Source organism: Pteropus alecto, unplaced genomic scaffold (genome assembly GCF_000325575.1).
Source record: "Pteropus alecto unplaced genomic scaffold, ASM32557v1 scaffold103, whole genome shotgun sequence".
In the NCBI taxonomy this organism is placed as follows: domain Eukaryota; kingdom Metazoa; phylum Chordata; class Mammalia; order Chiroptera; family Pteropodidae; genus Pteropus; species Pteropus alecto.
Genome location: NW_006436288.1, coordinates 8,332,024 through 8,345,652, shown reverse-complemented (window position 1 = coordinate 8,345,652; position 13,629 = coordinate 8,332,024). Strand labels below are relative to the sequence as shown.

The 13,629-nt window shown below is 31.9% G+C and overlaps 1 protein-coding gene across 3 annotated transcripts in view; it reads left to right on the top strand.

The window, feature by feature from the left end:
• The window catches only part of SOX5 (SRY-box 5), a 378,734-nt gene that overhangs the window by 158,609 nt on the left and 206,496 nt on the right, over positions 1 to 13,629 (top strand). For all 3 annotated transcript variants that reach the window (XM_015589995.1, XM_006912686.1, XM_006912687.1), the window contains one exon: positions 11,789 to 11,875. In XM_015589995.1, the coding sequence (XP_015445481.1) occupies positions 11,789 to 11,875 (87 nt within the window). The remainder of the gene's footprint in view (positions 1 to 11,788; positions 11,876 to 13,629) is intronic.

Below are 13,629 nucleotides of genomic sequence, written 5' to 3'. Positions count from 1 at the left end.
ATTTTTAAACAAAATTTTTGTTCACAATACTTTGGTGTCATTCTTTATATATTCCAAAATTAATAAATAAAATATATATGTGATCCTGATAGTTCATTACTGCATTTTACTGTGACTTTTTTATTTTATATGCTTTATGTCATTGAATTGTAAAATAGAAAAGTATTGGAATGTATCAGAATTTTTTTAGTTGATGTTTAAATTATCACTTAAATGACATTGTGGTGTTAGTAAAAAGTCCTTTACCTTTCTGAGAATTTAGTTGATTCAACTTCAGGTCTTATTCACTTGAAAAACAGTTTTCAACACAAATTTTTGAAGATTTAACCAAATGTTTTTATCCATATTTTTATATCCTGAATCAATATTTACTTATCAAAAAATTATCCCAGATCTTGAAAAAGTTTAGATTCCTGGGACTCAACCAGGACATAAAGAGCCAAACTCCAGTGGCCCTGGAAATTTATATTTTAAAGAAATTTCCCTATGACTGTGAACTCTAGTGGATTAAGATCTACTTCTAGTTTGCTCTTGTTAATATGCCCCATGCTTGGAAAAATATCTTTTAATTTAACTTTACATTATTAGCATGATTTAATCCATATTGTTTTTCTAATTATGGACAACATAATAAATTGCCCTCATTTCTGAAAATTATTCCCTGGTAAAACTTTTTTTTTAATAACAGTTTTGATTGATAAATAGGACAACATTTTAGAACTTTTTATGACAATACTACGACAGTAACATTTAGAAAAAATCTGTCAATATATTTATTTATTATTCATTAATATGTAATTCAAGTAAGGCATTGTTCTCTTTACTTTTACTTCAACAAATGGAACAATAGGAAAGCAACTCAGTGACACAGTATCAATTTGAGTCAAAAGTTTAATGTCTGGTCACTGTTAGTCTATACATCTTCCCCAGGAGGTAGTGAGTTTCTTGAGGCGCAGAGCTGATATAGTGCCTATCACAGTGCTACAGTAGTGGCTTAATAGATAATTGTTAGATAAATGAATGAATAAACATATAGACTATGAAGACTTCTGATCTTGTGTGTGTGCACACGAGCATGTGTATGTGAATTGTGCAAAAAAAAGAAAATGGTGGTATCCAATGTGACATGTATATCTCTGAAGTAGTCTGATAGCTCAAATAGTACATTTCACCACTAAAATCAAAGATAAAAGTTTTATGTATTCATTCAATTCAGAGATTAAATGAATATATACCAATAGCTGGTGATATAGGAAAAGTAAAAACCAAACTATGCTTTTCTTGTTTTCTATTTATCCAGACTTTTTTCTCTTCTGTTTGCTTCCTTTTTATCTTCTTGCATTTGTTTTTTCTTAAGTGAAAATGCTTGTTAAAGAGAACTCTTACAAGTTTATTGTTTTTGCTGTTCTGCCTTAGGGAGGGGGTCACAGCATATCATAGCTAACACACTGCAATAGGTTTCATTGTTGACTAGATTGTGTCTAAGCTTGTGAACATTAAATGCCATATTGCCAATAAAACTATTGTATTTTCTCATCTAAAATTACTATAAAAATTACACAATCCAAAATCCATGAAAGGTTAGGAGAAACCAAATATAACAAGTTGTTAAGGCAGATGGACTACTTTGGTTAAGAAGATGTGTGCAAATTTAGATATATGATTTAAAGAAAATCAGAGGATTTTAAAAAATTTTTAAATCTGATGCTATGTATTGAACGTAAAAATATAATTTGAATTATAAGTAGTTTTGCAGCTCAACCGTTCAGCTACCTGCATATCACAATCTCTGATTTATCATATGAATCATGTCAGTTTTTATTGTTCATATCTTCTCAGGCATCTGGCAAACTGAGATTGCGATTTGTTTTCACATATGTTGTGATAGAGAAGATTCAGGATGTGTAGTGGTTTAGCATCAGGCTGTATGCGCTTTAATTCTCACTTCCAGTGGTAAAACATTCTGTCATATTTTTAAAGTATTGGAATTCTTATTCTAATGTATGTTAAGTGGTTTTCTATTTCTGTGCTTTTTGTTATCTCCTTTATCATCTCTACCAGCCCCTTTCACAATTTTAAACAACAACCAAATTGTACAAATATGATCATTAATATTTGTTTTCAGCATGGTCTAGATATCTAATTAAATGGGTGATTATGTAGATACGCTTTTATAGTAAGATAATTGCTTCATTTGTAATTCAAATACGTATATAGGTAATTTCTTCTTGAACATATCAATAGGCTTATGCAATTTGCTTATAGAACTATACAGTCTCATTTTTACTGTTATGATATGTTTAAGCTATCTTAAACTTTTTCTTTTTTATACATTCAAAAACTTTTCCTGTTTGTTTATGTATTTGTTTGTTTATATATTTGTCTTGTGAAAGTAAGACTTTTTAAAAAATATCTTAGATTTTCCTGTACCTTTGCTATAATGTAGTTTTTATGGCTTGCCTTCTTTTTTTCTTTCTTGCTCTATCTCACATGTGCACAGTTGAGAAAATACTATTTCAAGTAAAATATATGGAAAATAATAGACTTATTACAATTGGTTTCTGAGAAAGTTGGTTATTTGGATAAAAGTAAAATTTTTAATGAAAATCTTTTATGAGAAATATTTTAACTTTTTTTTTGAACTTTTATAAGTTGACTATTATTGATACATCATGAACATCTTCCTCCCAATTTTCTTTCTATCAAATTGCTTTTGCTTTCTATTCTACACTTACCTTAGTAACTAACCCCTTTGCTTCATCCTACTCTCTACTGTCATCCCGCTCGTTGTGACTAATGGCAAGAACTTAATTCACATTTCCCCACCCACACTTTGCTGACATCATAAATTATTTGGGTACAAATGGACAGTATTCATTAGCTGTGCACTTTACTGAAAGATCCTTACACAGGAGTGCTGCACGCTCCCGTTTTTATTAAAAGTTAAAATGCTTTTGCTGTCACAGGGGTTGAGGTAAGTTAGCCATGATAGAGGACAGAGCTACAGTGCTAATAAATAAAAATAATAACTGTTACCGTTGGCTGAGTGACTCTGGGAAAAGAGTACTACAAAGCTATTTGTTGTTCTCTTTCAGTTGTCAACAGCACTAGCTTAAAAGCTTTAGCCATTGCTAAGGACTTAATAGAAACTTTGGAAAGTTAGAAAGACAACTGTCAAAAAAAAAAAAAACAATCAGGCAAAGATTAGCTGAGTATTTTTGTATGTCTGTGCTATTTTGGGACAATTCATACTTTTACCTAATAGAAATGACAACTGTTTTTGTTCCTCATACTACTACATCTCTTTCTATGTCATCTTTATTGACATGAACCAATTGAAAAATTCATGAGAATGATAGATACCCAGTGAAACTAAGGGTAGTAAGTCATTATCATAAAAATGTGTAGAGATAGAACTATTATCCTTTGAGGAGGCTTTTGATTTCTGGGTAGTTTTAGTAATGAGCAAAATGAAATATATATATATATATACGTATATATATACGTATATATATATATATATACGTATATATATACGTATATATATATATATACACGTATATATATACGTATATGTATATATAGTAACAACCATGTATAATACAGGTGGGAGCTGGACTAATCAAGGGGATTACTTCATAGATTATGTAACTGTCTAACCATTATGCCGTATACCTGAAACTAATATGAAATAGTATTGAATGTCATATATATGTGCATATGTATACATATGTACATATGTGTGTATATACACACATATATACATACATATATTTCATTCGATTTTTGAAATAGTTCTCTTGTGTTGTCTTATACTAAGTTTTGGTTGTAATGTTAGTCAACATTTTTTGAGTTTTACTGTAGGCCCAGCACTATTTTAAGCACTTTGCATAAATTAGCTCATTTAATTGTTTTGACAATCGGATAAATGTAATTATTATTCCCTTCAGAGATGAGTAAATTGAAGTGTAGAAAGGTTTTACTTGCCAAAGGTCATAAAACCGGTAAGTGATGGAGTCAAGTTGTATGACATTAAATTGTTATTTTTTTAATATTTAATAAAAAACATGTGAGACATTGTACATGAGAAATAATTCTTTGCAATTAGTTTTTGAAATGCTGCCCTCAAATTACTTATGTTATTTTTGCTGGGATCTAATATTTGAAACAAGAACGAACCAAAGTATTATAGTCTATGCAAGAAAATGCACTTATTTTTTCTAAGTGATGGACTATATAAAACTGAGACTTTCGTAAATCTGTCTCTTTGTGGGAATTTTTGTGTAGAAAGTATAGAGCCATCTTGTGAGGAGTAAACCCACAGTTATTCGAGGTTATTGATATGTAGCAGTCATATCATATTGAATATTGTTTAATCATGTGATGATAAATATTCCTTTAAAATGTCATATAAGATTGGGTATAATTAAATAGATATGTTAATAGTTTCAGCTTATACAAAAGGAAAATTTAAGCCTGTGAGTAATGATTTAGATATTGTAGTATTCTGTAAATATATTTCATATTAAAAATTCCAAAAATGAGTCAACAGCAAGCCAAAGTTTTTTTGTTTGTTTGTTTGTTTTGTTTTTTGTTTTTTGTTTTCGGCACTAGTAAAAGTATTTCTAGAGCTTAATTCATTTCAGGATAATTACATATAAAAATGAGGCTTCTTGAGAACATTAATTTGAAAAGATATGTGTACCCTTATATTCACTGCAGTGGTATTTACAATAGCCAAGATGTGGAAGGAACCTAAGTGCCAATCAATAGATGACTGGATAAAGAAGATGTGGTACATATATACAAGGAATATTACTCGGCCATAAAAAAAATGAAATCTTAGCATTTGCAACAACATGGATGGACCTGAGGGTGTTATGCTAAGTGAAATGAGTCAGACAGAGAAAAGCAAATACCATATGATCTCACTTGTATATGGAATTTAAACAACAAAATAAATGAACAGACAAAGCAGAAACAGACTTATTGATACAGAGAACAAACTGATGATTGCCAGATGGGAGCGGGGTTTGGCAGCTGGGAGGAAAAAGTGAAGAGATTAAGAAGTGCAAATTAATAGTTACAAAATAGTTTCAGGGATGTGAAGTACAGCATAAGGAATATGGTCGATAATATTGTAATAACCATGTATATTGCGGGTGGGAGCTGGACTAATCAAGGGGATCACTTCGTAGATTGTATAAATGTCTAACCATTATGTTGTACACCTGAAGCTAATATAAAATATTATTGAATGTCAACTCTAATTGAAAAATAATTTTTTTTTTAAATGAGGCTTATTGAAATCCTAATGTTTTGGAATTTCAGATGTGTTTCTGTTGTGTGTTGTGGTATATGTTATTTTTTAACATTTCTTAGAAGAACTTGACAATTTCAGTGGCAAATTAGATGTAGTACATGGCTAATGGGACTGTTACAAGGCCTTCTGGTCTTCTTCGCACAAATAAATTTCCAGATATGTAAGAGTTTTTACTCTGCTTCCATTGCATTGTTAAATATTTGCCCCCAAATGTTGTCCAGACATACTGCTGTTGTCAACATAAATTGAACTCTTACTGACATATATTTCCAGATTTGGCTCCATTGTCTCCTCAGAAATAATCTTATTATCAGTTATTTAATAATTAAATAACAATGTATTGAATTATAATTAGCTTTTTGAAGAAAAATATATTTGGCTAAGGGCAGTGTCTTGCATTTCTTCTTCAGTTTTAGGGGGCCATTGAGTGAGAACTTCCAAGGAGAGAACATTACATTAATAATACCTAATTCTAACAGAGGTTAACTACCCAGACCTCTATCATATAACTGTTGTCTAAAACTGGATGATGTATGTGAAACTGGACTAGCATCTTATTTTTGAAAAGTTTGACTCTTCTTTAAAAGCACTTGCAGTATAGTATAATGAAAAGAACACTGAACTAGGAGTTAGGCTTCAAGTCCTACCCTTATAATTAATTAGATTTGTGATCTTAGGCAAGTTTTAACCTTAAGTTACAATTTTTAGTTTGCAAAATCAAGAATTTGATCTAAACCTGCTATTACCAAACTGTACTGAGCAAAGCAATCATTTCCCAACACTAATTTCCCTGGTCACATATTTAAATAATATTATGGAATCCATAACTCAAAGACTGACAACAATCTGTTAGCACATTAAAAGATCTGAATCTTGTAGAAAAGAAATGCAAATTTGTTTAATATTAATTTGATTTATATGATAATGGAATGCTTATTTTGTTTCTTTTAGTTCTAGTTTTAAGTAACCAAACAATTTATGTTCCATTTATGACCAATATATGTCTTGGTAAATTACTTTTATGAAATACTTATCTAAATGATACTTAAAAATCCTTCCAGGTTAAATTCTGATTCTATGACATAAATAATCTACATATGCTTTTACTTTTTGACTTTGAAGAAGATCTTGGTAGATTTTGAAAGTTAACCATAGTGTTTTTCCTTTCAAAAGACAACTCCTGTTCCTAAATGTGTACCCTATCACATGTCAGGAATAACACAGCTTAGTCTAAGCTACAAAATTAAAATATAAACAGTGGTAGACTTAGTACGACCTAACTCCTGGAACTTTGTTTAAAAAGTCAAATATTATACATACATATTTTTTGCTTGTTTAATTTTTCAATGAGCTCTGCCACTGCAGCTCAAGGGAGATTAAGGGGGGAAAACCTACATACACACAAAGCAAAAACCTGGGCTTGTGTGTAAAGCTACTGCACTGGAGCGAATGTGGTTTAATTCCTGGCACTGACAGCTTGTTGGAGAATTACAATATGTTGGCATGAGTCTCTAGGTCTCATTGTTCCAGATGAGGGAGTCAGTCTTAAGAGTGTTTGGCACTGAAGGGAAAAAGGAGTGAGAGTTAGAGGGAATGAACAGGCCCTAAAGAGGCAGAATGCAGTTGTAACAATGGCTGGCACAGTTGGGGGGGCCATTCGCTGGTGGGGATTGCTATAGTCATTGATGTGAAGAAGCATATGCGAGCAAAAGAGTCAAGGGTGAATAGGGGAAAGCAAGCAAACGTATCTAAAGGGTCCATTTGTCAAAAAGGGACAAAAGTAATCCAATTAGGATCATCTTAATATGCTGATAAGGATAGCTTTCATATCTCACCAATTTATCTTATAGTATATTTCTTAACGTTTATTTTCTCTTTTAAAGTATATACATATTTGCCTTTCCCTTAAAGAGACAGATCCTTGAATTAAGACCTTGTATTATATTCCATCGGCTCTACTTCCTGCTCAGGTCATGTTTGGCAAAGCGTCTTTCTGAGCCTTAATTTTCTCATACACAGAATGGATATAATAATAATATAGACCATTGACAGAATTTTTGTTTGTATCTGATAGCATTCTGTAAATTAAATGCTATGCAAATAATAATGTTATTATTACTCATATTTATTTTAATATAAGGAACCCTAGTTTTTATTTTCACATTGACCATGATACTCCAATATTTGGGAGAAATTAATCTCTGGAGAATCTCTAAAAGTTTTTAAATTAAAACTATGATACATCTTAACATGGAAATAATGGATAATCCAGAATTTGAAAATTTGGAAATAATTATGCACACAGATATACCTTACTCATAGTATAAACTACAATTTGACATGTTTCTTGAAATAAATATTGCATTTTAGAAAACAGAATATTTAATAGATCAGTATTACTGACCTATTACTTTTTTACTCCATAGGCACTGAAGCAGCACTTACATATTAAATTTTTCAAATTGTGTAAACTTCACTTTACTTATATTCACACATTAATGAACAGGTATGTTATAAATATTGAAATTTTGCCATTTGGTCTTTTATATGTACAAGCATGAATATTCTACAGAATCTTTGTCATTTTCAGAGAAATTCAGTCATTGGTACATGTCTATCCATTGTGTTTCTTATTATGAGATCGTTTCTTGCCACTTCTTCGTGAACTATCAATGGAAACAAATTGAAACAGTTGTAACTGGTAGAATATCGGATGTGGATTTGTTTAAAGCTCTTTGTTTTACAGTAATGCAGATGAGTAGATGAAGTGGATGAAATGATGTACTTTTGGTCTCTCTGAGCTAGCCAGTGTGAAAGTCTTGTTGACAACCCAGATTGTTTGATTTGTAGCCCAACAGCCTTTCCACTATATGAATACATTTTCATTTCATCGTGTATCTCTGCCAAATGGTCAATTGTTTTTTTCTTAAATTGTCCAGAATTCTAAAGTGCAAAGTCATATTGTGGGACTACATCTTGAACATAATGAGAACTGTAAGAAATCTCGGCTTTTAATCTCACTGTGCTGCTCATAGTTACATGTCACCCAGGGAATTCAGTTTGTCTTTTTAAGTTTTTATACTTTATCCATCCAGTAGAATTAATAATATTGGAGCCAGGGAAAATTTCTCCTTCCTCTTTTAGTTCTTCTGGCTATTCAAGTAATTTGAAGACATACAGCAGATTAACAAGAGAAAATTAAATTTTAGTATGTATGCGAGGGGAATTTACATAAGCATGAAAATTCCAAAGACAGTGAGGTAAAATGAGGTATATATGTCATTTTGGATTTAGGAGGAAGAAGTAAGCAAATCACAGGTAGATGAGAAAAAGCAAACATTTTGTAAACAAATTTTTGCAGGGCCACCCAGAAACAATGGGATACAAAGGAGACTCTAGCTAACAGATTTTTGCCTGGATCCTTTCTGTCTGCCATACCTCACATGTGCTAAAGTGAATCTGCTAAAGTTCTCTTCCTAAAGCAGGTTTTTCTGCCTGAATCTCTTTAGGAAACAGGGAGGTAAAACAACTCTTCTTGAGTTAGTTGGGCTTTAATTGTTTTCAGGTCAAAATAATCTGCTTGCCAGTGTGGACCATGCTGGGGAGATTTGTTTCTGACCTCTGCAATAACAATAGTTTCCCTTACTATCTACGATTGTGTGCAGATAAAGTTAATGTGTGTGTACTAGAAAGAGCAAAGATTTTGGGATTTAGTAGATTGAACTAACTTCATATTGGGCAAGTCGTGATAGTTCCCTAAACTTTAGTTTCTTAAATTGTACAACAGGTATATTAAAATGTAATTTAGAAGATTATTGTGAGACATTTAAGATACCATATGTAAAAGACCTGGTACACTGCTTAGCATTTACCCCTCAACATAGTAGCTATTCTCATCATTTCGTTGTCAACAAGCAAGTTAGGAATTTATAAGAAAAAAAAAAAAAACTTCATTCAAGACTCAACTCTGCCAATTACATTTTATGAAACCTCAGACAAGTCCTTTACTTCTTCATTTTTAAACCAACCTGTAAGATGGATACAAGAACACAATCTGAGTCTGCAGGTGTTTGCTATGATTATATGAGGGAATATAGATAAAAGCATCTAGCATAAAACCTGGCACATAGGCTGCTTAATAAATGTTTATTGAATCTGAATTTAAGGTATATAACTTATCCAAATTGAAAATATTAATAAATGTCTTTACTCATCTGCAGGCATGATAACCCCGACTTAGATATGTTTCCAATTTTACATCTTTCAAATTACTTGTTCTTAAAGAAGTTATTCATTTTTCTGTAATCTGTGTTAAAAGTCAGGTTCTTTAAAGAAGTGGCTCTGTATATGGGCCTCATATCTTTATGCAGGTTAATAAAGAGGCCAGGAATGTTCTGCAGGTTTCAGAAATCTGGTGGCTGTTTCTTTAACTCTGCAACTTAGACAGAAGACTTCTGTTTCTTTACGAGCACACTACAGTGAATATTTTGTCTAGCTGCAGGGGAAAAGCTTTGTCCTGGACTTTGCAGACAATAGCCTTAAAAGTAAAATGGTCTGCTTTTGGTTTGCAAAGGTTTGTTAGCTTTTAATGACTGACAGTACTCTGTTGCAAATACCATATTGGCTGTGCCCTGTTTACATGCTTCTCAAGAATTTTTGTAGAGTGCTAGAAAAAAGAAATAGTGATGTTTGTTTGACCTACTCTGATAAGGTTTAAAAAATAATTTCACTCATCAAGTATTTACTGGGAATGTAGAAACATTGGAAATCCTTGCAGAAGTATTTAAAGTTATCTTTAAAGCCTCAATAATCATATCGATTAAAGTATAAGAAGATATTTACTGTTTTATTACTCATAGAATTGCCATCACCATTTTTAAAACAATATGGCATAAAAATAGGGATATTTTAAGAAAAGGTAAAAGTAAATTCTTTAGACTCTTTTTTCCTTAAGTATGAAAAATGGAGATGTAAATTTTCTTACAAAGGGAAAAAATACACTTCACACATTCCCTAGGCAAATGTGCACATAGTAATTGTGGAGTGTGTGTGGGACTGTGTGTGTGTGTGTGTTTGCACCATACACACAATGTAAAGCAGTAATCATTCAGAGGGGTTTTTTTCCACTATTTTACTTTCTACAAGTTTTTAACATGTGAAAACAAAGCATTCCATATAGTTACAGTTATTCCAAGGAAAATTTCACCTTCACTTTGTTGAAAACTCCACACAGGCTTTGTGACCCTAATAGCTGATGGCTGTCAGATCTGAGCCTAAGAAAAGTAGGTAGCATTAGCTAAAGAGGAGGAAGAAGATGCCTTAAAATGGGGGGAAAATTAACCAGTTTCTAATAATCATATGGTCTCTAGGCCAGACGGTCCCTTTGATAAGTTAACATGTACTCCCTTTATGCTCCTAGTAGGGGGTAGACAAATGTCTGAACAAACACAAATACACATAAACATCAATGTGGAGAATGGCAGTGTATGTCTTAGATCTAGATAATAAGTGTGGGTATTGTTATTTAGATGGAGCATACTGGGACACTTATCTTTTAGTACACTCTATTTTCTAACTGAATGCAGTGCTAATCGTAGGATTGAAAGCCATTGTAATTGTGTACCCATCTAAATGCTGACAAGAATATACAATTACATTGTTTGGAACTGAGTTTAATGTTTGGGAGTTTTATTAGCATTTATATTTACTTATACATTAAAATTCAAACACAAAAGGAGAGGTCAAAACTGTGTGATATATAGAAACAAATATCAGACTAAAGCACAACTTTGCTCTCTAAAATATGTGTGCCTTGTCCCAATACAGGGCATTTTAAGAGTGTGATACATATCTGAAATAAGCAAATAATAGGTTTCCATTATAGATATTCCTCATTTCTCTAGATTTTGCAATCTTTGTAAAGCTTCTTTTATACTAACTTTTTTTTTTTTCAAATGTTCACAGTACTGGCAAATCTTGCCACAGTGTGCTTACCACCACACAATGTTAAACACATATTATAAAGTGGATGTAATTGTAAACACACAGAGGGATATAATTACATGTAGCAGATTTAAGAGCTAATTCTTTGCCTTTTTTTAACTCTGCATTTTATCAACATAATTATTTTTTGACTGCAGACTAACACCCTGAAATTGACAAGCATCCATTATAGCAGGAATTTATTCACCAAATTGAAAAACAATGAACCGCAGGTTTATATGTACCCATTGTCATAAAGAATTAGAACGGCTTTGTTCCGCAAGAGGAAAAAGCTAATGATTTTGAAACAGCAGGTGACAAAACACATTCTTTTTTCCTCTCCTGTTATCAGTTTGTTGATGAAGTCATTATGAACTGGGGCTTGGATAGGGATGGCCTTATTTTTAGCAGATAGACTTTTAATGAGCTCCATTGTAAAGGTAGTCATGTTGATTTGCTTATATATTTTTTTTCTTTACTTAGAAACCCCCAGTATTGAAAAGCTACTCTCAAAGGACTGGAAAGACAAGCTTCTTGCAATGGGATCAGGGAACTTTGGTGAAATAAAAGGTAATATGTTTGCAATTATTCTGATCTAAATGTACCAAAACGAAGCTAATGTTTAGGAATATGAATGGTGATGAAGTACATCTGCCCCCATCCCCTTCTGCCTTGTTCATTCTCTGTCTTTGGTGTTTCTTATTTCCAGCTTGAAAGTGGATTTTCTCTCTGTTCTCCTTGGATAAGCAGTGTGTTGTTTTAATAGAATAACCCCACTATAACTTTAATAGGCTTTGGTTTTCATCATTTTTAAAAATGTAAACGATTTATTTTATGAGTAGGAATGTATCTGCAGCAGGATTGGAAACTGCATATTATGAGATGATTTTATATATATTTTTATACATATACATTATATATATTATACATACATTTATACGTGCACATTAGAAGTATGAATGTGTATAATCTACATTTAAAGCCAGAAATGATGAATGGGGATAAAAGGTTGCTTTGTACTAATAAGGTTTTTTTTTTTTTATAAGTCAGAAATTACATACAACTAAGAGAAAGATTATACATGGACTTCAAATAATACTGAATATCCGTATTTTAATCAACTTTTGCTAATATCAAGGAGAGAAGATTTAATGTCTCATATAAAAATATAATCAAACGAGCCTTTAACACTAATTTAAAAGTGTGTTTTCTCATAGTATAGTAGGCAATCTCTGGTTTTTGTTTGTTGCCAATAGGACACTTTCGATTCTGAATTCTAAAGGATTATTTTTTTTTAGGAAAAAACTCACTTAATTCATTAATATTAAAATATTTAGTTATATATTACTCCGTATATTTTATGAAAATGCTGAATCTCTAAAATATCACCAGATTTATATTAATATACATGTAGAAATAGGTGTATAAATAACTTATGTGTGTATGTGCATGTGTTTTTCCCAATGAGAGAAAATTGTCTCTTTAAGGCTCTAATACATTAAAGCATTTAGCAAACAGATAATGCATACATCGGTCTTCTCAAATATTTGGTCTACATGATACTAACATCTCAGGAATTTGAAACTTCCAGAAAATGTTTGACTGAATATTTCACTTTTCATCCATATATTTGTAGTTTACATATATTCAGGCTATAATTAGGTAGGTGCGAAAAGGTGGTAAGAGAATGAATATGTGCTGATTAACAAATTGAGTAACCGAAATCTATAATGGGATCAAATTGAAACAATTAATAATATGCTTTAAAGAGTTTGAAGACAAAGTTTAAAGAGAATAAGAAGTTTCTTTTTCTGAGGCAGCGGATCCTTTGCATTACTTTGTTGGATTTTAATCTATTTGCACCTGAGATAAAGGATTTACTTTCTGAGGTTCTGTATTCTCCTCTGACCTAGGTAATAACTGAGATTAGAGCAGAGAAGACCGCCTATTCCAAACCTTGTGATCTTATTCCATTGGAGGACAAACATTTTTCCCTCCCTTGTTTTCCTCACAAGTCAGACTTAAAAAGCAGCAACAACAGTGATGATAAGCTCAGAGGAAAGAAGCTCAGCTGTCCTTTCAGGCTTGCCTGTGGGGTTAGTTCAGGAAGCTATAGTACAGTCACAAAAGAAGTTTCTGTCTTTAATTTTGAGTTTTTTAAGCTTCACATTTGGAGCACAAGTTTGGTTATTGTCCTCTGGTTCTGTTCAAAAAGCTGTTTTCTGATGCATTTTAAAAGAAACTATAGATCTTTTTTTCTGTTGGAGGCATGGTTATTAGGTGCTCAGATCAGGTTTGGCAGAAGACTGGGAAAATTGTGCTGG